Raw genomic sequence first — 25,509 nt, forward strand, 5'->3', positions numbered from 1 at the left:
AACATGGTTTTGTTTTAGTATCATTGTTGTGTTTGGTAAAGTGAAAGCAATGAACTGCATTATTTGAGCAGTAATGCTTCAGGCTATTAATAATTTATAAATATTGACAGCGTGCTGAGGAAAAACAGGCTTATCTGAGCTCCAGTGACTAATGATTGAGGGTCATTGAAGCCAGTTTGGTCAACTGCATATAAAAAAATTTAACTGGAGACGGTGCTCCCACCTCGACCAATAACAACTGTAACAACTTTTACCATTGAACAGGGATAACACACAGGCTCATATAAACACCCTGAAAAAGAAGCTGTACAGGTCTATCATTTGATGATTCATCAGCCATACAAAATCTTTTTTTTTTTTAAATCATACAATGGCACTTTCTGGCCAATAAGAATTTCAAATTGGTATTTCGTCACTTGATTGTAAACTCATTTCACAGCCGATATGCGGCATTAAGAGCATGTCATTTAACACCAGCTTCATTGTATTGCCTGGAGCTGATAGTGTGAGGAAGCTTCTTTTGTTTTAAATAACTAACACAGCAGATTTAAGCCTGAGGTTTCAAAATAATAATTCACATGCAATGTAACTCAACAGAAAAAATATATATAGGAAAGGTTGAAAAAAGTAATGAAAAAGGCCAACTTACCATTATTATTCTTTATTCTGGTACATCATTATGGAAATGAAAAAAAACAATCAAGCAAATAAAAAAGAAATGTCTGAGCTTAATATAGTCTACAAAACAAGTATTCATTGATGAAGCTTACAGAAATGCAGCGTTCAGTCTGATGCTTAATAGCAGCAGCTCTGTCATGCCAGAGGGATGAACTCTGCCACCCCTCTGATTTTTCACTCTGTTCCTATAAAGTCATCTCCTTTCATTTATCTTCCCCACCAAGAGAAAAACCACAAACTTAGAAGAGAAAAAAGAAAACATTTCATCAAGCCCTGTTTTCCAGAAACTGCCTCTAGAAATACGGTTAGGAAATATTGAGCATCAAAGAGTTTGTTTTAACCGCCACCCTTCGGGATTTCTGGCGGAGAAACATTGAATCAAACGTTTTTGAACGCAGACTTGACTCCTTGAAATGATCCGAAATCTCCAGAAAGAACAGAAATTGGCTATCCAGGATGTGTGCAGATCCTCTGCAGCTGCAACGTATAACCATGTTCAAGACTGTAAAGAGTCATGGTGAAACAGTCAAACCATGGTCACATGTAAATGTTTCAAATTATGAAAACAGTTGCTGTATTATCCACTGGATGTAAACACCAGACTGAGCTCAACACTGCAACAAAGTTGGTAATCAAGCCTTCAATTTCAACATTAATAAGACATTAAAGATGAGTTTGTTTTTGTTTTAATTGGTCATAGACACAGTGACAGATCTTACTTTCTTATCTTCACTGAGAAATGCATATTCTTTTTTGAATGTTTATACAACCCTCAATAATCACATCATGAAATAAGCTGTGACAGGCCCTCTGATACAAGGTGAAAAAAATACATAATCAAGAAAATAACACATTCATCTGAGCAAAAAACAAAACTCCAGCAAACAGAAAAATCAAAGCTGCACTTAAACGAAGCATCAAACACACTTTTTCTTATATAAGCAGAGGCTAAGCTTAAAAAAATCAGCAAATTTGGCCCCTGGAGACGACAAGCTGCAGCCCACTGACCTTTCAGTATCCAACGACTCGGACATCTGGCTGAAATACAAGCATATCCGTTGCTTGTGATTCTCAAACAACTGTGCAAATTACTCACTAAGGCAGACGCAAAAAGTTAATTAAAAAGCATAAAATGCCGACCCCCCGGCAAAAAAAAAAAGTAACAACAGCATTTAATAAACCTTCAAATGTGGCGTTCAGTTGCAAGCAGTAATTGCTGTTTGTCGAACGCTGGCATAAAGTGGCGAATCCTGTAACTCTGCTACACATGCTCTATATTTTGATGTTACAGATAAGACAGAGGCTATGCATAACTCATATATATATATATATCTATATATCCCAGGTTGAAAAATATCCCTTTTCTCCTTTTCATTTTACACAAATGTCACCCTGAGATTTGATTAAACTGAATTTCCTTCAAAAAGGTTTGCGTTGTCCACAACAGTCCACAAGCTCATATATTACACTTCCAACATAAGTCTAAAAAATACAAGAATCAAATGTCTATTGTCGTGACCATTGTTTAGTTTTTTTTCATTTTTACAAAATGCTGCACTTACACCAGAGCGAAACACCCTACACGTCCAAACATAAGGAAACGATACATCAATTAAAGACACCGTGAAAGTAACACACAGCACTCTTCTAGATAGATTTGGAGGGGAAGCAGGTGAACCACCTGCAGCAGCAGTGAGAATATTTACCTTTACAAAGCATGTTTCACGTAAAGTCATGCTGTGGTCACAATGTGTGCAACACGATAAATGCATGACAGACGATAGAGCATCTGCTCTTCCACGTTAGTACTGACTTAATCTTTTATGCCTCGATTAAAATATCTAAAGTCTCCAGTCAGATATCTCTATACATTTCTGGTTTGTTGGAGGAACACTACAAATGATCCTTATCTGTGCCTGCACTGGCTAAAAAGCTTGTGTTACCTACATGAAGTCGATGTTCAAGACAAGAAGCAGGAGACACCAAAGTATCAGGACGCGCTAAAACTTTACGGTACGTTTCAGCAGTGACGACTATTCTGAAAGACAGTATACATCAAGATATTCAGATTAAAACTGCCACTTTGCACAAATCATTTATTCTGGACCTGGACTTCTGGACATCACAGATGGAGAGGAAAGACGAGCTCTTCTGTCATCCCTCTGTTCGCAAAGGAAAATAATGAAATGTGCGCTTTGTAATACAAAATTAGCTTACGTAAACTCTTACTTGAAATGTAAATAAACTTCTTTGTTGAAAATGCATAATTTGATGCATGTCTGAAACAGAACGGTGTCTTAAAAAAAAAAAAAAAAAAAAAAAAAGTTGTGTCTCATCTGTGCTGAATATCTTCTGCCTGGCATACTTGCGTCACCTCTTGATTTATGCTATCGCCGTGAATCCTACCGTCTGCTTCACTAACATCCTCAGCCCTGTATGGAAGTGGAGAAAAGAACATCACAACAAACCCTCGGTTTGAGTCAGAAGCAAAGTGTCGATTCGCCTACGTACTCTCTCACTTAGTGGCCTTTAATTTGAGTTGGGCAACTTTAGCTTGTCCCACTTTCAGGTGGATATCGACTGGCCTTTCAAAGAAGTTGACTATCGCCGGCTCATTGAGCAGAGACGCGAGAACCTGTTCGAATGAGAAGGACCACTCGGTCTCTGTCGGGTCAGACCCGGCGTCCTGACTGTTGTGGGAGCTGGAGGTGTTGGAGCTCCCCGGACTGGCGGAGGCCTCTTCGGTCGGAGACTCCTCCGCAGAGGCAGCGGCAGTGTTGGCAGCCGTTTTGGTCGCAGGCGGGCTGCTCGGCTCCTGCAGCCTGCGTCCCACCTCCTCCATCCTCAGGAGGAGGCTGGTCACGTGGGCCACGGCACGGTACAGCAATTCCTCCTCAGGATCACCATGGAAAATGTTGTAGAGGGTCTTGGAGAACTGGATGAACTGAGTCTGTGAGAAGAAGAAGGAGGTCATTTTACTGTGAAAACATAAAGTCATATAGTCTCATGAGACCATAAACAGGTTGATTTACCTGATTTATTCTCGGTAGGTCTTTGATGGTTTCCTCCTTCTTAAGGATTTCATTTTGCCATTGTTTCAGGTAGGCCTGCAGGTCCACTTTTCCTCTCCCTGTCGGTTTAATAGAAAAATGTGTAGTTACTAAAAGGGCCATAAAAAGTGCGAAGCATGTTCAGTGGTATTTTTACCTCTTTCAGGACTTTTTCTTATCACACCATCTTCTGGAAGCTCAAATGCTGAAAAAAGAAAGTGCTTTGTGAACAAATGGTAGAGGTGTTTTGAGGTATGTGTGGAAGCAGTATTGTTACAGAGTTTAGTAGGAAACGGAGGAAAGGTTTAATTTAAGGAAAGAGAAAGTAAAGAGGCTAACCAGTGAATCTACTCAAGTGAGAAGAGTCTTCAGTCAGTGGAATAAACTGCTGGATTCTTTGCTCCTTTAAATGCAAAGGACTACCTGTGAAAGCTAAAAGAGACTGTAAGTTCACTCAAAGGGAAGAAGAAGAAGAAGAAGAGAGTGTTGACAGAAAAATCCACACAAAGACTGAAATTAACTTTGGATGAAGCATCGAGTTCAGTTGTGAGTTTTGTTAATCACAATCACAAGTCAAGCTCACACAATACAAACCGTGCTGACACTATGATTTAGTCTACAATCTAATTCGATGGTTCTCAATCGGGATTCCAGACGGGTGGTTAAAATTAGATTTAGACGAGTTTAAAATTGTACACTATTATGAATTTAGAGCAGATGTGTCCACCAGTGTAAATCAGATATCAGAGATGATTTTTTGAGGAAATCTTGGAGGTTTCAAGTTTGAAAAATAAAAAAAAAGGTCACATATCTAACTATTAGAGGCCTAATAGAATATATTATAATCCTAATACTAAAATGTTGGGAGCTGCTGACATACAAAGAGGGCTATAAACATTATAATACCCAGAAATATTACATTCATGCAAAGATTCAAGCACTGTAGATTCTAAAATATTAAAAAAAATAAATAAATCCCTGATTTGAGAATGAATGAACCTAAAATATATAAAGTGGCAATTATCATCCTACTATCGCCCCCCGCTATTATTAGAAATGTGATATACCCATCTTGATTCCCCGCATCCCCGCCCGGATGACGTGCATGCATGCGTGTCAGTTTACTTGCCTGGATTAAACAATTACCCTCACAGGCCAGCGGTGTCATTTTATTTGCCTAATAGGTTCACGGTGCATTAGCCACACAGCCTGAGGTCTGTCAGTGAACATTCCACGTAGGACTATCTCCTTCACCAGTGGAAGACAATATCAGATGTTCACATTTCTGGTCGCTAATCGCAACACGTAAACACACTTGTACTACATATCATAATCCACACGTCTATCGTTTCGATGGCATCTCGCCGTATGCAGGTCTCTATTTGTAAGTTTAAATTTGTCTTGCTGACAAATCACAACACAAGCAATGCAACAGAGTTGTCACAGTTGTCTGAAGGAAGCTGATGAATGAATATGGCTGCTGTGTTGCGTTTTACAGCTGTAAAAAAACCTGCAGACTCTCAGCTCTAAATAGCACATGATTTCATTTCACTGATCAATGGAGTGTTTGGCCCCGCTCCAGAGCGTTTTATTTATAAAGACAACACAAAACACGGCTTTGCTTAGTTGCCTGGAACGTGGCTTGGAACTGAGCCTCCACGCTCGTTTGGATGTGACCTGTCCTTGGTGCTGAAGCTATGCACACTATCCATGAGACACAAAATAGGCTTTTGCTGTTTGATGCTCATCGTCCTGGCACTTCACAACTGGTGACTCAGTGCTCGTCTGCTGCTAAGCTGTCAGCTGTGATTTAAGCAGTTTCTCCCCAAGCTCGGGTCCTCTTTTTGGAGAAATAGCCCCCTGCAAAATGCCCTCTTCGCTCCTTACAACCAGCGTTGCCATGGCAAGTTCACTCACTCGGTGTCGACTATTCTTACCACCGTCGTCATGAAGCCAGCTCCACATCATGCACACATTCAAAGACAGTTTTTTCCCCCTCAGGCAATGTGCTCATTCAACTAACACTGAGTCCTGGACTGGATTATTGAAATGACAAGTTTTATATTCTGAAGCCCTGTAGACTGACGTAATTGACCTTGTGTTTTGCGCTCAGTTTGAGCTGCTACTGTTTGCCTGCCGCTCGGGTGTCATTCCCGTCAGTGCATTCGCTGCACTTGAACTATGAACTTGCTCCAGTCATGCCACCGTAGTAAGACAGCGGGTCAGAGGCTAAAAATATTTTTGTGTGGTTTACAAGACAGATGCCACTGTGGAACGAGCCTTAGATGAGTTTGTGTTGTTGCTCCGCAGATGACTCACCTGGTGGTAGGTGCAGCTTGAAGAGAAATTTCAGCTTGTTTGTGAAAGATCCACAGAATAAAGTATCTGTGAAGAGAATAATTGCCGTTGCAGTTATAACATAGGGGTTTATAAGCTGCACCAGTGAGATGCATCGAATGAATGGACGCACCGAGGGCACAGCAGAATTCTTTAAAGTTGATGAGGCCGTCCTGATTCTCGTCTATCAAGCGGAAGAACCAGAGGGAGAGGGTGCTCTTGATAGCGCAAAAACCCCAGGGCTCCAGCAGGGAGAAGAGCATGCTGAACTGCTGAAAACCCAACTGATATTGCTCCAAATAGGCCAGGCTGGGGTCATGATGGAGCAGAGCGGGACTCTTCATTGTCCAGTAGCAGCTGAGGAAATGCTGCCTCTGAAATAACAAAAAACACACAAACTTCTTAGTTTTTATTCCTTCACTTCAGGTGATTTTTTTTTTTTTTTAAATATATAAAAATGCTGAATGCCAAATTATGTTTTGGACTCACTTTGAACAGATTATAAAGCTCATCAAGCTGTGAGGCATTAAATCTGACTTCTTGGGACACCACCCGAATCTGAAAACGGAGTTTAAATTAAACCACAACGCGGTGGTAACAGTACTATAACATTTATAAATCTGAATACACTTACCACATTTTGTTTGGTTGTATCCTCCAAAGTCTGGATCACATACAGTTTGTTTCTTTTCCGGGAACCCTCAACATCCTCAGAACGGATATTGCCGTATTTCTATAAGAGAGCACAAATGCAGTGAATCAACTACATCTTCAAAGTCGATCCAGCAACTGAAACATAACATCTTGTAATACCTCGTAGGCTTCTCGTATCAGTTCACTGATATCCACTTTGACGTGGGATGTCTTGTCATTATTGCCCACTGAAGCTTGCTGCACTGTGGGAGGCAACGGGCTGTCCTTGTTCGTCACGCTATCAAAGAACCTAAAATAACAGTCAGGAGGAAAAAAAAAAAAGGGAATTTACAAATTTGATAAGGCAGAAAACGTCCAATCCTGCTCTTCTTCTATTCACACAGACTTATTGAGGATGGTGACAGCCTCTGCGTCATCGTGGCAGCCGACCAGAGCCTCCAGGTTGTAGTCCAGCACTGCCAGGCCGAGCTGCAGGATGGCTTTTATCCCGTCGTAGAAAAAACAATCCACCACATTCACGGCGCTCTCTATGGGCAAGACGCTAATGAAAAGGGTAAGAAACCAGGACAGGGACACGGATGAGAAGAAGCTCAGGTCTGTCATGTGCTCGACCAGCTGGGGGAGATTTTCTCTGATCAGATCCTCAAACACAGCCTGGTCAACCAAAGCACCTGAAAGGAATATTGGCACAAGAGTGAAACAAAAAATGTAAATTTCATGTTCCAAAATTATAAAGCTTAAATCCAAAAGGTTCCAGTCTCACCAATTATCCGGCGGTTGAAGTAATCTGGCAGCATCCTCTCACAAACAGCTACTAAGAGCCAGAAAGCCTCCTCTTCTTTTGCGTAGAGCAGAAGAACCGATGTGAGGATGTTCATGGCCTGAACAGAAGGTAAGGACACACTGCTAAAAAAACCAAGTCCTTATCACAACAGACATCTATTTGACCAAAATTACTAATTCTAGTGAATCTCCTCTGTGTCAAAATATTCTTATGTGTTCTTGAGGAAACTGCAACTAATAAATGATCGTTTTGTTTTTTGTGAGATTCTAAGACACTTCAAATATAAAACTTAAGGCTAAATACAGTAATTATCCAAATTTTACCGCTAATGGTGTGCTCATCCGATGGTTAACAACAAGCCTGAAAAATAATCTGCATACCTGGCAGTATCCAATTTTAGGGTTCCTGTAGGCATAAGCAGTCAGGACTCTGCGGAGAGCCGAGATCCCCGTGTCACTCTGAAAGGCAGGGTGCTCAGGGAGTGAGCGGTGCAGGTCTCTTTCGATCTCATCTGTAGCCAAAGTGCTTGTGCCCAGAGACTGTTCGACGAGCTCAGAGTAGTAGCCGGGATGAGTGGCCATATCGTTCACAGCTCCTGCAGAGCCCAAAACACAGTTGATCCAAAAAACAGATGCTCAGCCGTTCCCACCCTAACTGCCAATTACTTAATTATTGATGAGATTCATGAGTGAGCACTTGAAGGGCTAACACAGAGTTATGCAAAACTTCATTTAAAACAAATAACGACAGGTGCATGCCACCAATTTGTAAATGATTATACACGAGTGATGTTTGGTGTATAAGAACCTGAAAAAAGCATCCACAGCTCTCCCCTCAAAGCCTCAGGAACTCCGCGAACAATCAAGTCTCGCGTCTTTCTTGTGAAGAACATACTCGTACCACGTCCATACTCAGAGAAATGAATGTTCCAGGACTGTTCCTTCATCTTTTCTTTCAGCTGGTTAACAGGGAGGTCATTAAAGAATTGCATTTCTAGACAGACACATACATGAATACAACCAGAGTAAAGGTGCACTATGTTATAATTACATCAAGATAATTGAAAGAATTATGTTGGTTTTCTTTTTTACCATTTTGGGATCCAGGTTTTCAACATCCTGGGGGTGGAAAACAGTCATGAGAGCTTCGGTGCTCACGGCCTTGCTGCTGTCTTTCTGTCCCACCATCAGAGTCACGTCTTCTGGATTGTCTTCAAAGTGGTTTATGAGTGACTGACACTCGCCTCGTATGACCTTCGTGACAAAGATTTATCATTTTATTTGCAAACTACAGAATGAACAACGGAGACCATCGTGGAGTAAAACTGCAAAATGAAAAGACATATTACCTCTGATGAAGCAGAGTGCTGTGGGCTGGCAGTGATCCCACACCTGCTACGAATCGTGTTTGCCAGTCGCTGGTAGTCCCGCACCTCAGAGAAACGCAGTGCCCTCTTGCCACGCACACAGACTGTTAATGCTTTGCTGCTGGAATCTGGTTTCTCAACATTTACAACCTAGAAGAAGGAAACATTAGCAGAGAATGCAGTCACAACTGAAGACTTCCTGTTCTATGTTGGTGACCCAGTCATACTGATTTTATTTGACATTACCTCCCGCATCGGAATGATAATGTGGCACTGGCTGCCGTCCTGACTGGCAAAGCACAAGTAGTTCTCAGACAGGCAGATCTTGCCGAGTGTGTTATAGTGGCTGAAGGGCACCCACAGAAAGCTCTCGTGCACCTCTAACAGGTTTTCCTCTTTGGGAAGCCTGAAAAATGCTCGGAATTGGTCACTCTTTGCATGAGCTTCGAGGCCTCTGTGGATAAAGTAGAGCAGATGATAACACCATGAATGAAGAATTCCATTTTATATCGCGCCAATTATTTGTGTCAGTTATAGAAAAAGCTGAAATGTGTATTTACAGTGACAAAAGTACATCAGTGGGCTTTGTATATTGTAATGTGAGACCCAATGTGCACTTTAAGGAGGTTAAGACAAACACAAAAGACATTTATCTCAAGTCAGACTTCATATTTGCTCAGTTGCATGTGAAGCTGTGCAGTTCAGCACACATCAAGTACCTCTTGGTAATTTGCAGTGGGTCTGAGAGAGCCGGCTCCCTCTGGAAAGCCTCTTTGTCAAAAAGACGCTTGATTGAGTAGTCAGCTAGCTGTTCCATGATAACGAACGTTTCATTGAGGTGCAGCAGCATTGAGAAGTAATGTTCCTCCCCATGAGCCAAAACGTGGATGCTCTCAGTCAGAATGACATTGGAGGTTTTCTCCAATCTCCAGATCTCATCCCAGGAGATGATCAGTTTCACTGTGAGAGGAATGAAGATGAAAACTGTCAGTGCAAAATAATGTTCCCAGATATTCGAAAATTCACATCTGCCACTTGCATGAAATTCTCTGACATCTGATATCAGTGATATTGACCTTTTAATAATTCAGGAAACCTTCATTACCAGGAGCATTTTTATACTAAAAAAATCAAACAATGATTTGTATTATGACTGTTATTAGTTACAAGAATCTTCACGAGCACTAAAAAACATCAGGAAGTGATAGCACAGAAAACAAATGTCACAAAAAACAAAAAGCTTACCCTCAGAGCCCAGAAAGTACGAATAGAAGCACAGGAAGTTTGTACTGAGGTAGAGCCAGCCCTGGCACGGTACTTTGCCCTTCCAGTAGCTGCATGAATAATATGTGACCAACTTTTCTTCCGACGGCAGCTCGAACCACTTCTCGAACCTCAGAAGTGCTTCTCTGAACTTCTCGGGATCTTCCTCCAGCACCAGGGACGTCTTCCCCTCCTCGGCAATCAGACCCTGAAACATGGCAGAAAAATTACTGCAGACCAAATCCTTATTATCATCGTTTTATGGATAAAAACTGAGAGGTTTCTTAACATAACGATCCGTCTGTGTGGGATATGTTAAGACCCATGTAAAACAATTGATTATCATTCATTCTTACTCTAATTTTGCCCTGTACAAAGCTGGTGATGTCTTCACTGGAGTCAAACACAGAGAGCGTCCTCATGATGTTCTGCTGGAGCCACTCCCAGTGCTGAACAATCTCCTCTTTGGTGACGCCTGCCAGCAAAGTGCAAACAAAGCTCAGTTTAGTAACTTTGACTTTCGTATTATGTTGGAGCTTAAAGAAAAACATTAAGCCGGTGTACATGCACATTTAAAGCAGATATTATCCAACTTCCCCAGTTGTAAGATAAGTGATCTTGTAAACAGTATAATGCGATATGCTGTATCGGATCAAGGTAGTTATCTGATTAGAAGAAATGTGATTATTACAAGTAGATTTCTCAACAACACACCAACAATCGGGACGTGTGACAGCAGAAAGTCAACAAAGAGTCCCTTCTGGAGTGAAGAGGGAAACATTTTTATGTTAAATTCAATGAAAATCTTCGACACAGCAAATACCAATGGCTTCTTCAACAGGTTATCTGACTACGTCCACTTCACACACTTTCATGGTCACATAGACAGACTGCATGCTTCACTATAAATCTCATCATCATCATTTTAAACAACAAAGTAGCTTTGTCAGAATTTTGCAGGGTTTTACTGTTTTTGATCATTCTTCGATAGTCGTAATAAAATATTTGCAAGAATGAGAAGAAAACTCAAATGCATACCACATGCTATCGACCAGTACACTTGGGAGTCTGGCGTGTGGTGCAGAATGCGATAGGGGGCAACTTTGGATGTGGAGTCCAGCACAGTATCCAGAGTTCCCACGAGGAGGCCTGAAACATTAACAGACATTTCAACAAGTGACATTCAGCCATGCAACATAAAAGCAGAGATAAACATGACAAACTTTAAAAAGTCTGAGGCCTGTTTTTTTTTTTTTTTGTTCATCAAACTCATTCTTGCATCTGCAGAGCAACTTGTGAATGAAAATGATCATAATGTGTGTTGAACTATTTAACAGCATGAAAACCATTAATTATTTACACTATTTTGTCGGTGTCAGTCTATGGCTAAGCAAGATCTCTCAGCATTTCTCTTTATTTATTTCAAAATTCGGAACCCAAACCAGGTGTTGAAATCCATACCGAGAGTGGAAACGAATGTCAGAACTAAAATTAGCGAAATCCGTTACCTTTACAACTTCTCTCTGACATGCCCTCCATGAATAATTAACAAGGTTGCAGTGAAACCGCTCTCATTCACTGCATCAGCACTATACTGACCCACTCTCCACATGTTCCAACAGCATGCTGCCAAGAAATGGAAAAAAAAAAACACGAAGAAAAGAAAAATACCTCCACTCATCTAACAGGGTCCAGGGAGTTCAGGTTCTCGCCAATGTAACATTTTAAAGAACAGGAAGGACTTTAACACATAAAAGACCCTTCAGATATGAAGCGCTCTTGTGCTGTAAAGGTCTTCAAGTGCATCATGCGGTGTATCATCTCGTAGTACTTAACCTCCACCATCATTAAACCAGTCACAATGGATATATGGACTTTGGCCCTCATCTAGAAGACTACTCATTATCATTAATTAGCCATTAATTACCTTAGGACTGTCACACTGGTCTGTAGTTGGAAACCGTAATCTACAATACTATACTTATACTGTCAAGTGGATAGTCTAAAAGATTCGGTGCATTTAGATTCACAGAACCAGGACTAGAAAAATCAATAATTTAATTGAAGCTCAGCAGGAATTCAGGTTGCATGTTGCATAATTTTAAGGGAGAATGCTGCAAAAACAATTTCTGACAATTCAGCAAGTCACAGATAAGCACAGCACCTGAAGACCAACAGGGTTGCATCAGTGCTCAACCAGTAAGTTTCAAAATACATAAATATAATCCTTGATGTAAACATCATACACAGCAATGCTGTTCTTCTCCAAAGTTGAATATATATAAATATTAATGTATATTTCTGTTGCAAAGGAAGCAGGAGAAAGCCGAGACTCCACCTCCACAAGAAATCTAATCTCCTGACAAGCATGACTTGCTAACCAAAAGAAACATAATCACTATTGTTTGGTTAGTGAAAATAGAAATCTAAGCAGCTGTTGCTTTTCAAATGAGAGTTCTCATTGCTCTTTTTTTTTGCACCGAATAGATTCATCAATAAAGGGTTTAAAACTATGGGATATCATCACTTTGGGCATATTCACTGCTATATTTTCTTCAAAGGGTGAATGAAGGAAATATGTAAATATTAACTACAGCCACTATCTGCAGCTGCCCTCATTGCTGTGAAGCTACAAATGCATTGATTTCAAGAGGTAAAACAAACACAAACTGAACACAACAGCAAAACGTGAAGGCTTACATAACAAATAACAGGTCAGCACAGTCCTGAAAAGTAATATGCATGGATTTGAGTATAATCTGCTTTTGATCAATGGCAGGTTTCAACTGAAGTATGTTACAAGAATAGATTTGGGTGTGTGTGCCTCCTGCAGAAATTGACAAACAGTGAAATGACCAGGTGAAGCCTCGTGCGTGTCACCAACCACAAAATAAGAAGGCAATGTGCAGAGGCGATGTTAAAAAACAGCTAATTAGACCCAACTCGTGTCATTTTGTCTCGTACCTGTTGCAATCAGCCTATTTTTATTTATTTATTTTAATATGGGTTACATAGCAGCACCGCCCTTTGCACGGCACACTGCACGTTAGCTCAGCGAATGCATGGCGACTTAACCCGTTAATGACTCATTATGTTGTAAGTGTGCCTGTGACAGGCAGCTGTCCCAAACAAAGACCCGGGGGGGTTGAGATCACGAGACGGCTGTCGTTACCTGTCAAGCCGCCTCCACCTTCCCCGTACCCCCGTCTCCTTTGCAGTATGAAGTACTCGTTATCCTTCTCGGTCACCCACAGTTTGAAGGCGTTTTTCAGCAGGATCTCATCTGGTTTGAGCCACATGTTTCAGATGTCATGAAGTTCTCTCTCAAATCCGCCTGACATGTCACGGTTTTCTTTTTCACAGCGAGCCCCAACAGAGGAAAAAACGCCGTGGACATTTGTTTGTGTCCGGATCCCTCCCAGTGCCTTCCCACGTCGACAAGAACCGCGAGGCATTCTGGGAGTGGTAGTCGTTCCCACGCAGTGTGGGCGGGGCCTCCACAACTTCAGAGAACTGAATGATGAATTAGCGCAGTGATTTTAAAAAATGTGTTGTAATTTATTTATGATATGTTTAACTAAACCAGGGGTTCTGCAACCTTTTTTACCAAAAGATCCATTTTTATCACTTTCCACCCAAAAAAAATAATAATTAACCGGAGCCCCAAAATACAGAACATCGCAGACGAAAGACTGTGATCGTGGGAGAAGTTGTGAAATCTTTGGTCGTGGCTCTCGTGTCTGATATTTCCGGTGATCGTGGCTGCAGCCACAGACATTGGCTGCAGCTGCGCCTACGTCACCTTAACTAACCAATAGGAAACGCAGTTTGAATTGACGTATTTATCCGCGCGACACCGGAACAACACTGACCCCACGTTCACAAGCGGATCCTCTCGGTTTTTATTATCAACACGCTCTTGCTGAGCCCTTATCTTTTTTAACCTACAATGCCGAAACACAATAAACGTATGTGGGATGGTAAAGAAGACCGCTTCGTCGAGTTGTGGCAGGACAGGCCTTGCCTTTTCGATGTTTCCTCCCGCTTTTACCACAGCCGCACCAAGAAGAACGAAGCTTGGAAGAATATAGCGGCGAAATTGCAGCTTCCAGGTTGGTAAACCTAACCGGTTGGCAAAACACACGCACACACACACCGCTGGAAATAGACCACAGCACTTAGTTTCGGTGGTTAAATCAAGTGATGTGCTCCGCAGTTGGTGAAGTCATGACTCACGCAACATCCTTGCGCACCCAGTATGGGAAGCTGTTGCATCCCAGGCTGAGCGGAGGTGGACCCAAAGAAGCCACTCCGCGCCAAAAATGGATCCTGAAGAACATGGAGTTTTTAAAACCCCACGTAATACCTCGTCACTCCTTCAGCACTCTGGAAGTATGTCTATAGTCTGTTAATTCCACAAAAGACACATATATACTATGTATTCCACGTATTATAGTTATATAACAGCTCAGCAATTGACTGCTGCAGTGAAATTGTCTCTTGTGAATACAGTGGGTTTTTACATATAATGTAGTTGGTCCCAGTTAAATCTATTCATATCCGTAAACGAGTTTCCTACAACAGCATTACCTCATGAGTGTGTCATTATGCTTGATGTAAAAGTCCATACATGTATTTTTTCTGTCCTTTATCCAGCTGAATCACGATTCACAGCCTGACACACCAGACATCAACGCAGAGCAAGACGCGGAGAATGATGAACCGGACGTTCCTTCGCCAGCACCCTCATCTTCAGCACCCTCAACTCTGGGCCCACTAAGTCCAGTGCCTTCGCCCCAACCACAACCACAACAGGGCCGTGCAAGTCCGTGCAAAAGGGCGTACAAGTCTGTGGAAAAGTGCAGCGCAAAAGAGAGGGAAGTGCAAATTGAAGAAGAAAAACTTCGGATCCTCAGGCAAGTTGCATCCAACTCTTTTAATGATGCCGAAGAGATTTTCGGGAAGCACGTTGCCTGTGAGCTGCGTCTGATAACGGATCCAACTGAGCAATGGCAACTGAGGTGGGCAATTACAAAGTTGCTGCATGATGCTCAAGAGCGGTGCATGGCCAGATCACAACAGACGCCAGCCTCCTCATCCTCCCCCAGTGTGACATCACAACCAACTCCTGCACCGAACCAATCAAGCTTTGTCCTTTCCCTCTCGTCTCCTACCAGTCCAACCCTTCATCCACCTCAGCCATCAGCAGATGGAGGTACTGCCAGGCACTCACCAACCCCTCCGACAGGCCAAAGTGAGAGGGAAGGCAGTAAACCCTCCTCGTGCACAACACAACAAATATCACTAACGGCTCCTGAAACACGCCGGCTACTTCTTCTTCTTTCCTCTCTCAGTGACTCTTCCTGTGTTGCTTCATTGAGCGCCGTGAGTCCTAAGCTTGAGACACAGACATAAAAACTAACATGACCTGGGATGTTTAACTCAAACTGAAGATCTTTAGTATATTTCACATTAACAATTACTCTCAGACGGTAGATTTCTGAATTATTTCTCCGTCAGACACCTGCTGTTGAATGAACAGACATTTATTCCAGTTCAGTCCAACCGACACTGACGAATGGCGCCATCACACTTAAACCGATCGCACCCGACACATCACCAAACATCCTCGTTTGCAGTGTGCACGTTGAGATTTATTTGCTGGTTAACATATGACGTTGTTGGTCAATGTCATGTTTCCACCACAAGAGAGCAGTGAAGCCTTTCTGCTGAAAGACGGTGAAGAAATGGGGTTTGTATTAACATTCACTCATCTCTTCACAATCATTCAAAGTTTTCCTGCAATTTCCAAGGTGATTTGGAAACGGAAGTGAGGCACTGTTGGATTATAGTCCTACTTGTGAAGGCAATCTGCCATGTTGCTTTGAATGCGTTGGATGAGTTTCCATGAAGCGCTGCATCCAGGAGCTAATGTTCTGGACACCTATTTTTTTTTATAGCACTGTATTAATACCCAGAGGGGAAATTCCTTCCCGAATTAACCCATCGGTAGCAGCCACACAGAGCAGCACTTGGAGGGAGCTGGGGGGGGGGGGGCAAGGGTCTTGCTCAGGGACCTCCGGTGCATGTATTTTTAGGATAATGTTATTCTACCTTTTTGTCTGAGGATGATAATCATAAAAATGTAGAAGATTTCCATTTCAGTGGATCCAAGTTACAAAAGAAATGGCTTCCTTCATCTCCACTCCACTCTGCCCAAAAACAGTGATAAAATTAACACCTGCAACAGTGCTACCTCAAGTTCAAGAAGGGAGATGACACTTTGTGAAATGACATAAAATGTTGTCTTGAGTGAAATCAGAGAAGGCCTGCTATGTGAACTGTTGTTCTGTTCTGATCTGACCAGAATGTTCACTGGGATGTGGGCCTGTCAGATTCACTTTGCAGGGGTTCACTTTAAGACATAACACTAACCCTTCTCTTGGCTTTGCTGATGTTCAAAGTGCGGTGCTATAAATTTAGTTTTTCATTAAAAAACAGTTACAAGAATTTAAATGGGATTGTTTTTAATGTGTGTCTGACATGCCAAATGTATTAATGCTTAGAAGTACCGGTAGCTGCATGATTCTATCATTTGTATAGACAACATTATACTTTACATGCTGTTGTTGTTCCCATGTAGTTGTGATTGATGTGTGGGGTTAAGAGCCGACCATCAGACAGGCCGGAAGATGATTTAATGATGTGGGGGTACTGCGGTCCACAGCACCACTTTTGATGTACCGGCCTGCTTTCCCAAACTGATGACCTAATGACCTGCTGACGCTCATCTACTGCACATATAGCAAACACAACCGAGAAGTCGATTTCAGGTGAGACAATAAAGAAACAAATGCAAATTGCAGTCAGTCATATTAAAGGTAATAAAGTTGCACAACAAACATCAAGGTAAGAAGTTTAAAGTGAAAAAAAAAAAAATCTGTATATTTTACATCAGGATAATAAGCCCTTTGAAAAGTATTGGAAAAACTAAACATCTAGGCTGTTCCATATGGAAAATACCTGCATAGTAAAATTAACTTTCTCCTCAATTTTTGATGCAGTTTGACTAATTCATCTATCCATAAACCTGTATAAATCTCAGTCTTTCAAATAAGAGGCTACATAGCAAAGGTAAATGTTCCTAAACACCAACACTGCCCATGACTCATTCAGGATTCACAATTTGTTTTAAAAGCAATGCACGACAAGAGAGTAAACAAGTGATAAAATGAGGAGAAAAAAACACGTGTGAGTAAAAATTATTTTTAATTGGGACACAGTTTGTGAAATGTGATGTAAAGCAAGAGCTGCATGTTGATGTCCTGATCTGGTGCATTTACAAAAGTATTTATTGCAAATCTGTATCTCCAATACATTTCAAGAGAATACACTATATTGCACTACAACCACATATTTGATGCTATTTTATCGATACAATTATCAGCCGAAATTCGGGCGTTGCATTTATACACTTTAATCCAAATAACTGAACTTAACTGAACATTAAGTTGCCCGGTCCAATATGGAGGCGTCGTTGACGCACGACCCAGCCACCATTGTATCGTGCAAGCGCAGAGTGCATGCGTCGCATGAATGACGTCAGAACAAGAGTTCCTCTTTTCGTCCCAGCGCGGATTTCAAAAACATGACTTTACCGAGCGCATTACTTTCAAACTTTTGAGGACGGACTGGAGTATGCGTTATGGAGACACGTGCATTAATCGCGTCTGTTAAACCAGTCTGTGTTGTTCGTGAAACGTTTTGTTACGAATAGTGACGTAATCAATCTGCATCCGTTTGTTTATAACGTTAGCCATCCGTAGCTCTAGCTTCGCTAAAGAAGTGCATTCTTTGTAAAATATAAACTTCTTTTGAGAACGACTTACAAGAAGGAGATTTATTTCCATATTCAGACACGTGCTGCTTCTTTGAGAAACTTTTAACGCATGTAACGGATGAAATCGACGCTAAGTTAGCTAACAAGCTAACGCGGGATAGTTTGTTGACACTTCAGTAACAAATGATCGACAATGGAAGATAACTCGTCCTGCTCATCGGTGGTGACTAATATCCCCCAGACGTCCTTTCTCCGGAGGATTTTGGATCGATTATCTTGTACAAATTGCCTGAGGCTCGAAGCTGAAGAAGCTGCTCCAGTGGCTGTCATTTCCCTGCAGAGGTACCTGTCAGAGCAGGCCGAAGGCTACAGCTACGACCTGACGGTCACTGACGGAGTGTGGCGGGCCAAATGTTTCCTCCACTCCCGTTCAAATCAACTGGTGCACAAAAACATCCTGAAGATTGGGGCCGACATCCGCATCACGCAGTGCTCGTTTGTGTACAGCGAGAGGCGGCTGGGACACGGCTACATGTGCATTGAGGAGCTCCGGTGTGGTGGTGACAGGTCTACCATCCTGTCCGCCATAAACGATGTTTGTTCCCTGCCCATGCTGATGAAACAAGGCACGGAGGGGAGCGTGTTTCTGCAGAGGGATGCTCCCCTTCAGCTGAGCAGAAAACACTACCTGTCTCTGTGGAACAACGACGCCCCTGAAGGGGACTTGTGGTGTTCAGGGTCCTCCTCTTCTGATACAGTGCTGGATGGTGAGCTGCTGAACTGTGACCTACATTGTGTTGATGTCACATTTATATCACTGAAGTGGGCGTTGCAGTGTAGATTAGGACATTTCAGCTAATTAGTAATAACTTTTCAATGTTCTCTTGAGAATTACTGTCAGGTTCCCATAAGCACAATATTAAAGCTCCCGATTTCAACTGTTAGTGACACTACAAACATGTTATGTTATGTTATGTTATGTTATGTTATGTCAAGTAGCCAAGATGCATAACTGTTCTGAAGTAGTATCTCAACATAAATTCAGCATTTTGTTAACTCTCTGAAATATCTTATGGTACAATCCTTTAAATTGTGTACAGCAGGGAAGTTATTTCTGTTGAAGGGTTATATACGCCCCCATTTAATCCTAACTGAGTCAGGTCAGAAAAAAACATTCAAGTTAATTTCTTCCCTGGATTGGATTCTCTGGCTGGCTCGTTTTGATATCTCGATATGCAACCTCCATTTTATATCAATAAACAAATTAAACTATATACATAATTAATTGAATTGTGCCTAGCAGGCAGGAAACCAGCTCACACCCCTCCATTATGATCAAATATATGTTTGACAGGATAGAGTCACTTTCGATTACCACAGTGATGATTTGGTGAAATTTTCTTTCAACAGTTTCCAGAGTTGTTCTTCTTTCTAGTCTGGAGTCCGGCTTTAGGGACCCATGGAAATGTCTTCCTCTCCTGGTGAAGATAATTCACAAATCCAGATTAAGATATTATGGGAGGTCTGGGCTCAAGATTGATTACCCCTACCAGGTGAGATTGAACACATAATTATGGACCTCAGCCTTCATATCATCTCTTCTTCATCTCATTAGATTCACCACCATCATTCTAGTTTTCAAAGCATTTTGGCTTCCTTGTTTTTTTTTTTTTAAAAGACAAGTGTCTTACGTGTTTGACTCACACCTTTGTCTCCCGCCAGGCGTATTTAGAAGTTGCTGACCAGAGTGGCACAATGTCTCTTGTGCTTTGGAATGAACTTTGTCCAGAGTTTTACCAGAGACTGACCGTTGGCACCGTGTTGCACCTCCAAAATTACACCATTAAGCAGAGTTATTCAAATCGATCACGACCACAAATGAACCATCACAGAATGCAGATCTTTACCTCTGTAGGTACGTATATGAATCCTCCATTTTGAACTTTATTCAACAGTCTGTGTGAAAACATTGTAGCGTCATTATCAGACACTATCATCTTCTATTTGTCTATCTAAGTCTTCAGGTATTAACAGAATTTTTTAAAGACGTAAATAGTTAATAACTAGTTATGCATACAAAAAATCTAATAATTTTATTATTTTTAAAAAGGCTTTGTATTGCTTGTACTCATTTTTGCTGTGTCTGAATGAAACAAAGCGACACCTTTTTTTTCTAATTGCATTCCTCTCTTTTAAAGAAATCTGCCTGAATCGTCACAACCCGACTGCAATCATAACTGTGATCCCACCAAAGAATGTCCGGCCTGAGTGGATGCTGCCGGATGTTTCCTACCTGTTCACCAGCAGGTACTGAACTGTACTGCTTTTATCACCAAACTGTGCTCTCTTATCCCGAAGAGAAACGCAAAGATGATCATCATTTTAACAAGAGATCATATTCTGGTTTACCATTCAGACAATAGAATGTACAGTAACTTCCTCAGTGGGAGTTAATATGTCTCTTCTCTGATGCGTGTCCACAATAAATCGCATCGCTGCAAAATGCTTTGACTTCTTTGTCCGTGTTTATTGGAGTCCATCGAATCCACAATTTCTTTAACAAGGCTTAATGTCACAAAAATAAAACTCGCTAAACAGTTCATTCCCGATTATTCTGTTTGTATTGAATTTTCTTAATGTGTGAAAATTACTTCCACATAAACACTCATCATGTTTGAACTCAGTCCAGTTTAACCACGGCTGCTCACATGGTTTCACAAACTCCCTGCTCCAACATCCAGTCCATCTCTGCCTACTTCTTCATCTAGAAACACTCATAGAGTTTCTATTTCAATTGTTACCGCTCTCTCTTCTATACGTGACTCTTTACAGGTCGGAGTTGGACAAACTAGCCAACAATGCAGCGTGTGATGTCATTGGTTTGGTGACGTTTGTTGGTCGTGTTGAAAGAGTCAAGAGCAAAGTGAATAAGGGTAAGAAAGTGTTGCATAAAATGAGTTGAAGTAGGTTTAATTTATAAAAAAAAAAAAATTATTGATAGAGCGTGTTTACTTTCTAGGTCCAGAAAAATACTGGACATATCGCTGGGTTCACGCTCTGGATGGAACATCTGACCACCCTTTTGTCCTTGAGCTTTTTTCATCTTCTCAAGTGGACATTTTCAGTCAGATTTGTCCGAGTAAGTCAGCTGGCGACTTAAATCCGACAGCACTGCTGGCACGCCGACCGAGCCTGTCACTTGGCTTCTTTGATGCAACAGTTTCTCCTCTCCTCAGTGACCTACCTGGTCTGCACTCAGATGCGAGTCTGCCACGTGGAGGGCTCGTTGCCGTTCCTCACGAGCAGCTGCGAGACAGAGATGTTCGTCACAGGTAAACGCATCCGTGACAGGAAACCGCTCCTAAAGTTTAGTGGGAGCAACGTTTAAGTTGAGTGTAACACCTGTGTTCACATCAGGCAGCCACAAAGGTCAGCCATATGTGAGTGATCCAAGAGTGAAGAACTTCATTCAGTGGACCAAAACCCAGAAGGACAGTGTCGTGCTCCAGAAGGCGGCTGTTGGCGGCCATTATTGTTACCCTCGTCCCCCGAGAACATTTACTCAGGTGGCAGACACCTCAGGTGAGTGGAGGAAATATTATGTTTACACTATTGATAGTCATTCACATACCTCGTCTTTGTTTTATTTTGAAAATATACCTTTATCATTTCAGCTCAAGTTGACCTGGTTTCTGCAGAGGATTTGAAGCAGGAGTTGTCGTCGCTGCAATACAGAGAGCATAAAAAACTTGCAATTCAGGGACAAATCACAGCAGTGCGCTACATGGGAAGGCCGAAAACCCTGCATTCACATCAACCGGAAGATGAAGAGGTAGCTGAAATCAGTTTAAAAGAATCATTCCTGATGTGGTGGTGGTAAAAAAGGTCAAATATGTAGTTATTTGTTTGTGTGTGAGCAGGCAGTACCAGATCCACACAGTGAGTCCTCAGCGGCGGAGCAGGACAGCCGTTTACCCTCCCCGTCTTCTGACTGCAGCTCAGGGGGAAGAGGGAAACGAAGAGCTCTTATCGGGTATAATTTGATTTCACACTTGCATATTTAAATATTGTGGAGGTGTTTAACTCTTCATACAAAAGTATACAAAACATGACATGTTTTCCAGAAAAGCTGCACAGACCTCGAATAATGGTGGCACTTCGGCTAAAAGGCAAGTGAAATAATTGAGCAAATTTGCATTAAAGAAACCTTTTGACTGCTTTGTGCTCATATTTGTCTGCTCCAACAGAAGACTCGTGTATGAAAATGCAGATGTCGAAGACGACAACTGTGACTCTGCCAGTGAAGAACATGTAGAAGCACAAAATCAAAGCAGAGGTGAGTAACCGGAGCTTCATCTCCACTGCAGAGTGCTTTCTGGTTGCTGTCATGCTAATGTGTTTGTCTTCCACCAGACTCAAATGCTTTATCTTGGGAAAGCAGCAGCTGGGCAACACAGCGACAAGAGGTGTCTGAACATCTGACTGGCGGCGGCCTCCACCAGGACAGCATCTCTCGACGGTTCGCAGTGGAAGAGAAAGACGCCCTCCTGCAGTGGGGGAACCTGCAGCCGACGCGGTGGCACCCGGACTACACTGCCGACGCCGTCCCGCCTACCAACTGCTCAGGATTCTACCAAGTAACCATACTAGGTAAACTGCATTCAGTCTGTTGTTGAGGCAAGCCTTCTTTCCCCCCGTCACTGGAATAAGAGAGAGGTCGTAAAAAGTGTGTCCGATTATTTATGTAGTAAATGTGAAGACACCCTGACTTACTCGGTTAATGGAGGCTTTCATAGCTAATCATATCAAAGAGGGGGGAAAAAACTGCTGTCTTATTCATCCCTAATAACCACAGCTTACAGCCCTTCTTTTGTGTGATTATATTCCTTTTACGTCATCAGTGAGTCACTCATAGGTGGAGACCTGCTGTCAGTGGAAACTATGTCACCCAGCCTGAGGTCTGAATCACCTTTAGAAAAAGCCTACCGATGTTACAGCTATATTTAATATAGATTGCCCTACTTCTTTAAACTAATATTTGCACCTTCTGTATTAATGCTCCCTAACGTATGGGGCCTACACACATAAGAAACACATATAAAATATATCTAATCCTTATTCGATCTTTCCCAACAGGCATTAACAAACGCATAGCCGTCGATGCTGCGTATTTTCCTGTGGTGAGCTCTGATGATCCCCGGACTGTCGGCCTTCCTCAGGACCCCCACGGCAACACCATGCTGTCCTGCCTGTCATCGGGTTTCCTCTGCCCTCTCATCGACGCAGCCAGCCACAGCGAGCAAGCTCTTCCTGAGCCAAGTAAACCAAACTCGCGCTAGAAGCCAGACCCGCTCTGCTTCATCTGTTACTCATCAGACTCAGGTTGAACTTTTGCTTTCTGTCTTGCAGACGAGATACTGGCGACTGCCGGCGAGCTGGAGGACACGCATCTTGTGTGCGTCTTGGATCTTTGTCACCTCGGAGGAGATGAGGTGGAAATTGTAATCAACAAAGTGTACAAAGTCTCTGAAGTGTCTTTCAACTAAAAGCTACACGAGAGAAGAAAGTGTCAAGAATCATATAGTGAAACAAAGACTTTTTATAAATGTCTTTGTTTTTTATTCTCATCCTAGTGAATGGTAACCAGCAGAATCCGCTTTCTTCTACAAATGATTTGCAAGTAAATTTTTTATTTTTTTTACCCAGGCAGTGTGTATCCTCTATTTATAAATAAAGATGTAGAGAATTATTTTGAAAAATGGCGTATGAGGTTATGTTTCCTCACTCTATAGGGCTCCTCTCTGCCGCTGTGTGTACTGAAGTGTAGCTGATGGACGGATTTTAAAATCATGTTTGAATCCAGTGTGAAACAGAAAAGGAAACTCGCTGCTTTAACTGGAACTAAATCGTTTTTTTTGCTAGAGGTATTTATGCGGTGATGTCAAACCTTCCTCCTTCATATCAAATAACCCCCTGACTCGCTCTCACAAACACTGCTCATGCTTTCTCTCAGAATGACGATACATATGTTTAAAAATATTTATTTTCAAATATTTCACAATATCCAGGATGATTTATAAATAATTCAATATATCATAATTAATGTCAAGATATTTTAGAATGTAAACTTAATTTGTTAATTTCTTTTAAAACAATGTTAACGGTATATTTAAAGCTTATTTTGATGGTAAATACAGAAAGAAAACAAGCCATACAAGTGACTGTGCAACACTAACTTGAATGCAAAAAAGCCTCACCTCCTCTAATAAGACACTTCATTATCTGTTACAAAATTACTTTTAATTTTGAAATCATGTAACATACATATGGAATCTATTACACATATAAAATAACATCTATGTAGCCTAAACCTTTGTTTGCTTTTTACATTCTATTATACAATATATTCAATATTTGTTTCTGCACTGAAACTGCAGAAATGGCTATATATATATATATATTTATATATACCAGGTTGGTTTTGTTCATATCCTGGGAAATATTACACAGAAAGCATTGATCTGACTGCCCACTTTCACACACAAGTGAGTCATTACTTCACAAATCAGAAAAACAAAAATATGCAAGTAAATTGTGTAAATTCACATAAGTTCCAAAAAAAAAAAACAGACACACACACAATGGAAAAATCCCATGAAGAAGAAACGCATTCTGAAAGTCGAAAAGGGGAAAAATAAAAGGTGCGGACACGACGGTTGGAGAGAGCTTTGTAACTCGACTACAGAAGTAAAACAGTTTTGACTGAGCGGGTGGATTATTTACAACAAATCCGTGAAGCAACTCGAAAAAACAATCATCTAACGTCCAACGCAAAATAATTTAGGTGGAGTTTAATGAGCAGAATTTCCCCTCCGTCACATTTGCAAGGCAAACAACTCAACAGTCGCTTTGTATACAAGCATGGATGGAAAATCTCTGGATGAACGACTGGAACTCAGCTGATAGTCTTCAACACTGAACCCCCCCCCCCCCCAAAAAAAAGTGTCTTTCATCAGTAGTTGAAATAAAATTGACTATTAAAGGAAAACATAAATACAGTTGTCTATGGCACCTCAGAGTTGCTGGCTGAATTGAACCTTTACTGACCCCAAGCGCGGGGATACATGAAGGGAGGCTGAGACTCGCTTGAACCATCGAAGAACCCCTCCGGTGGCTGTGCACAGTTTTCACTCGTGACTTCTTTTCGTTTTGGCTGAATTGTGTGTGTGTAGATTTAGCAGCGGTGGACGACTCAGCTGGGCAGGTTTGGCTGCCTCCTGCTGTGAGCATGTATATTCCTCTACTTCATTTCTGACCCTCCACTCAAGAGCATCTGTGTTTGGTTACTGACTGGTGATGGCAAAACACTCTGCTTTACATTCCCATGCAGATAAAGTGTAATGATTGACTTCAGTGGACACATTTTGTACCTTTTTTTTTAAAGAAAGAAAAAAAAAAAAAAAAAAAAAGATACTGCTGATATCGAGAGCTGAAGGAATGTTAGGACATTTTTGTTAAAAAAATACTTCCATATAAT

The 25,509-nt window shown here is 41.6% G+C and overlaps 3 protein-coding genes across 4 annotated transcripts; 2 read left to right on the forward strand and 1 right to left on the reverse strand.

Moving 5' to 3' along the window:
- Positions 1-653: 653 nt before the first annotated feature.
- Positions 654-13,552, reverse strand: tbc1d8b (TBC1 domain family member 8B). 2 transcript variants are annotated; one of them, XM_080483787.1, is made up of 21 exons: positions 13,305-13,552; positions 11,171-11,281; positions 10,489-10,607; positions 10,115-10,340; positions 9,589-9,829; positions 9,116-9,323; positions 8,852-9,019; positions 8,595-8,756; positions 8,311-8,461; positions 7,884-8,098; positions 7,483-7,600; positions 7,105-7,390; positions 6,879-7,008; positions 6,700-6,798; positions 6,555-6,623; positions 6,199-6,439; positions 6,048-6,113; positions 3,886-3,933; positions 3,711-3,808; positions 3,190-3,628; positions 654-3,110 (listed from the first exon to the last, which is right to left on the reverse strand). In XM_080483787.1, exons 1-20 carry the CDS (start codon positions 13,429-13,431, stop codon positions 3,194-3,196), a joined length of 3,318 nt encoding a protein of 1,105 aa, XP_080339913.1. In that variant the 5' UTR covers positions 13,432-13,552; the 3' UTR covers positions 654-3,110; positions 3,190-3,193. The 2 variants fall into 2 exon arrangements, with proteins under 2 accessions (XP_080339913.1, XP_080339912.1); XM_080483786.1 differs by having other exon boundaries at positions 654-3,628.
- Positions 13,553-13,998: 446 nt separating this feature from the next.
- On the forward strand, positions 13,999-17,058 carry LOC308122257 (uncharacterized protein). The gene is made up of 3 exons (XM_080483980.1): positions 13,999-14,244; positions 14,349-14,524; positions 14,789-17,058. Exons 1-3 carry the CDS (start codon positions 14,082-14,084, stop codon positions 15,545-15,547), a joined length of 1,098 nt encoding a protein of 365 aa, XP_080340106.1. The 5' UTR covers positions 13,999-14,081; the 3' UTR covers positions 15,548-17,058.
- A 678-nt stretch (positions 17,059-17,736) lies between these two features.
- Positions 17,737-23,726, forward strand: radx (RPA1 related single stranded DNA binding protein). The gene is made up of 15 exons (XM_080483695.1): positions 17,737-18,739; positions 19,383-19,525; positions 19,695-19,887; positions 20,171-20,279; positions 20,805-20,905; positions 20,992-21,111; positions 21,209-21,304; positions 21,390-21,554; positions 21,647-21,804; positions 21,893-22,005; positions 22,097-22,141; positions 22,220-22,308; positions 22,386-22,622; positions 23,109-23,291; positions 23,382-23,726. The coding sequence occupies exons 1-15, from the start codon at positions 18,166-18,168 to the stop codon at positions 23,516-23,518; spliced, it is 2,463 nt and encodes an 820-aa protein (XP_080339821.1). The 5' UTR covers positions 17,737-18,165; the 3' UTR covers positions 23,519-23,726.
- The last annotated feature ends 1,783 nt before the right edge of the window (positions 23,727-25,509 follow it).

Source organism: Lipophrys pholis (assembly GCF_963383615.2).
Source record: "Lipophrys pholis genome assembly, chromosome: 16".
In the NCBI taxonomy this organism is placed as follows: Eukaryota; Metazoa; Chordata; class Actinopteri; order Blenniiformes; family Blenniidae; genus Lipophrys; species Lipophrys pholis.

Bases quoted from the DNA above. Each gene is read 5' to 3' on its own strand.
- LOC308122257 (XM_080483980.1), top strand. From the start codon at position 14,082: ATGCCGAAACACAATAAACGTATGTGGGATGGTAAAGAAGACCGCTTC. The intron at 14,245-14,348 runs GTTGGTAAACCT...TGTGCTCCGCAG, and splicing joins GGCGAAATTGCAGCTTCCAG to TTGGTGAAGTCATGACTCAC. The intron at 14,525-14,788 runs GTATGTCTATAG...TCCTTTATCCAG, and splicing joins ACTCCTTCAGCACTCTGGAA to CTGAATCACGATTCACAGCC.
- tbc1d8b (XM_080483787.1), bottom strand. From the start codon at position 13,431: ATGTGGCTCAAACCAGATGAGATCCTGCTGAAAAACGCCTTCAAACTG. The intron at 9,020-9,115 runs GTAATGTCAAAT...TCCTTCTTCTAG, and splicing joins TTATCATTCCGATGCGGGAG to GTTGTAAATGTTGAGAAACC. The intron at 7,601-7,883 runs GTATGCAGATTA...CCTTCTGTTCAG, and splicing joins CTAAAATTGGATACTGCCAG to GCCATGAACATCCTCACATC.
- radx (XM_080483695.1), top strand. From the start codon at position 18,166: ATGGAAGATAACTCGTCCTGCTCATCGGTGGTGACTAATATCCCCCAG. The intron at 22,006-22,096 runs GTATAATTTGAT...CATGTTTTCCAG, and splicing joins AAACGAAGAGCTCTTATCGG to AAAAGCTGCACAGACCTCGA. The intron at 22,623-23,108 runs GTAAACTGCATT...CTTTCCCAACAG, and splicing joins CTACCAAGTAACCATACTAG to GCATTAACAAACGCATAGCC.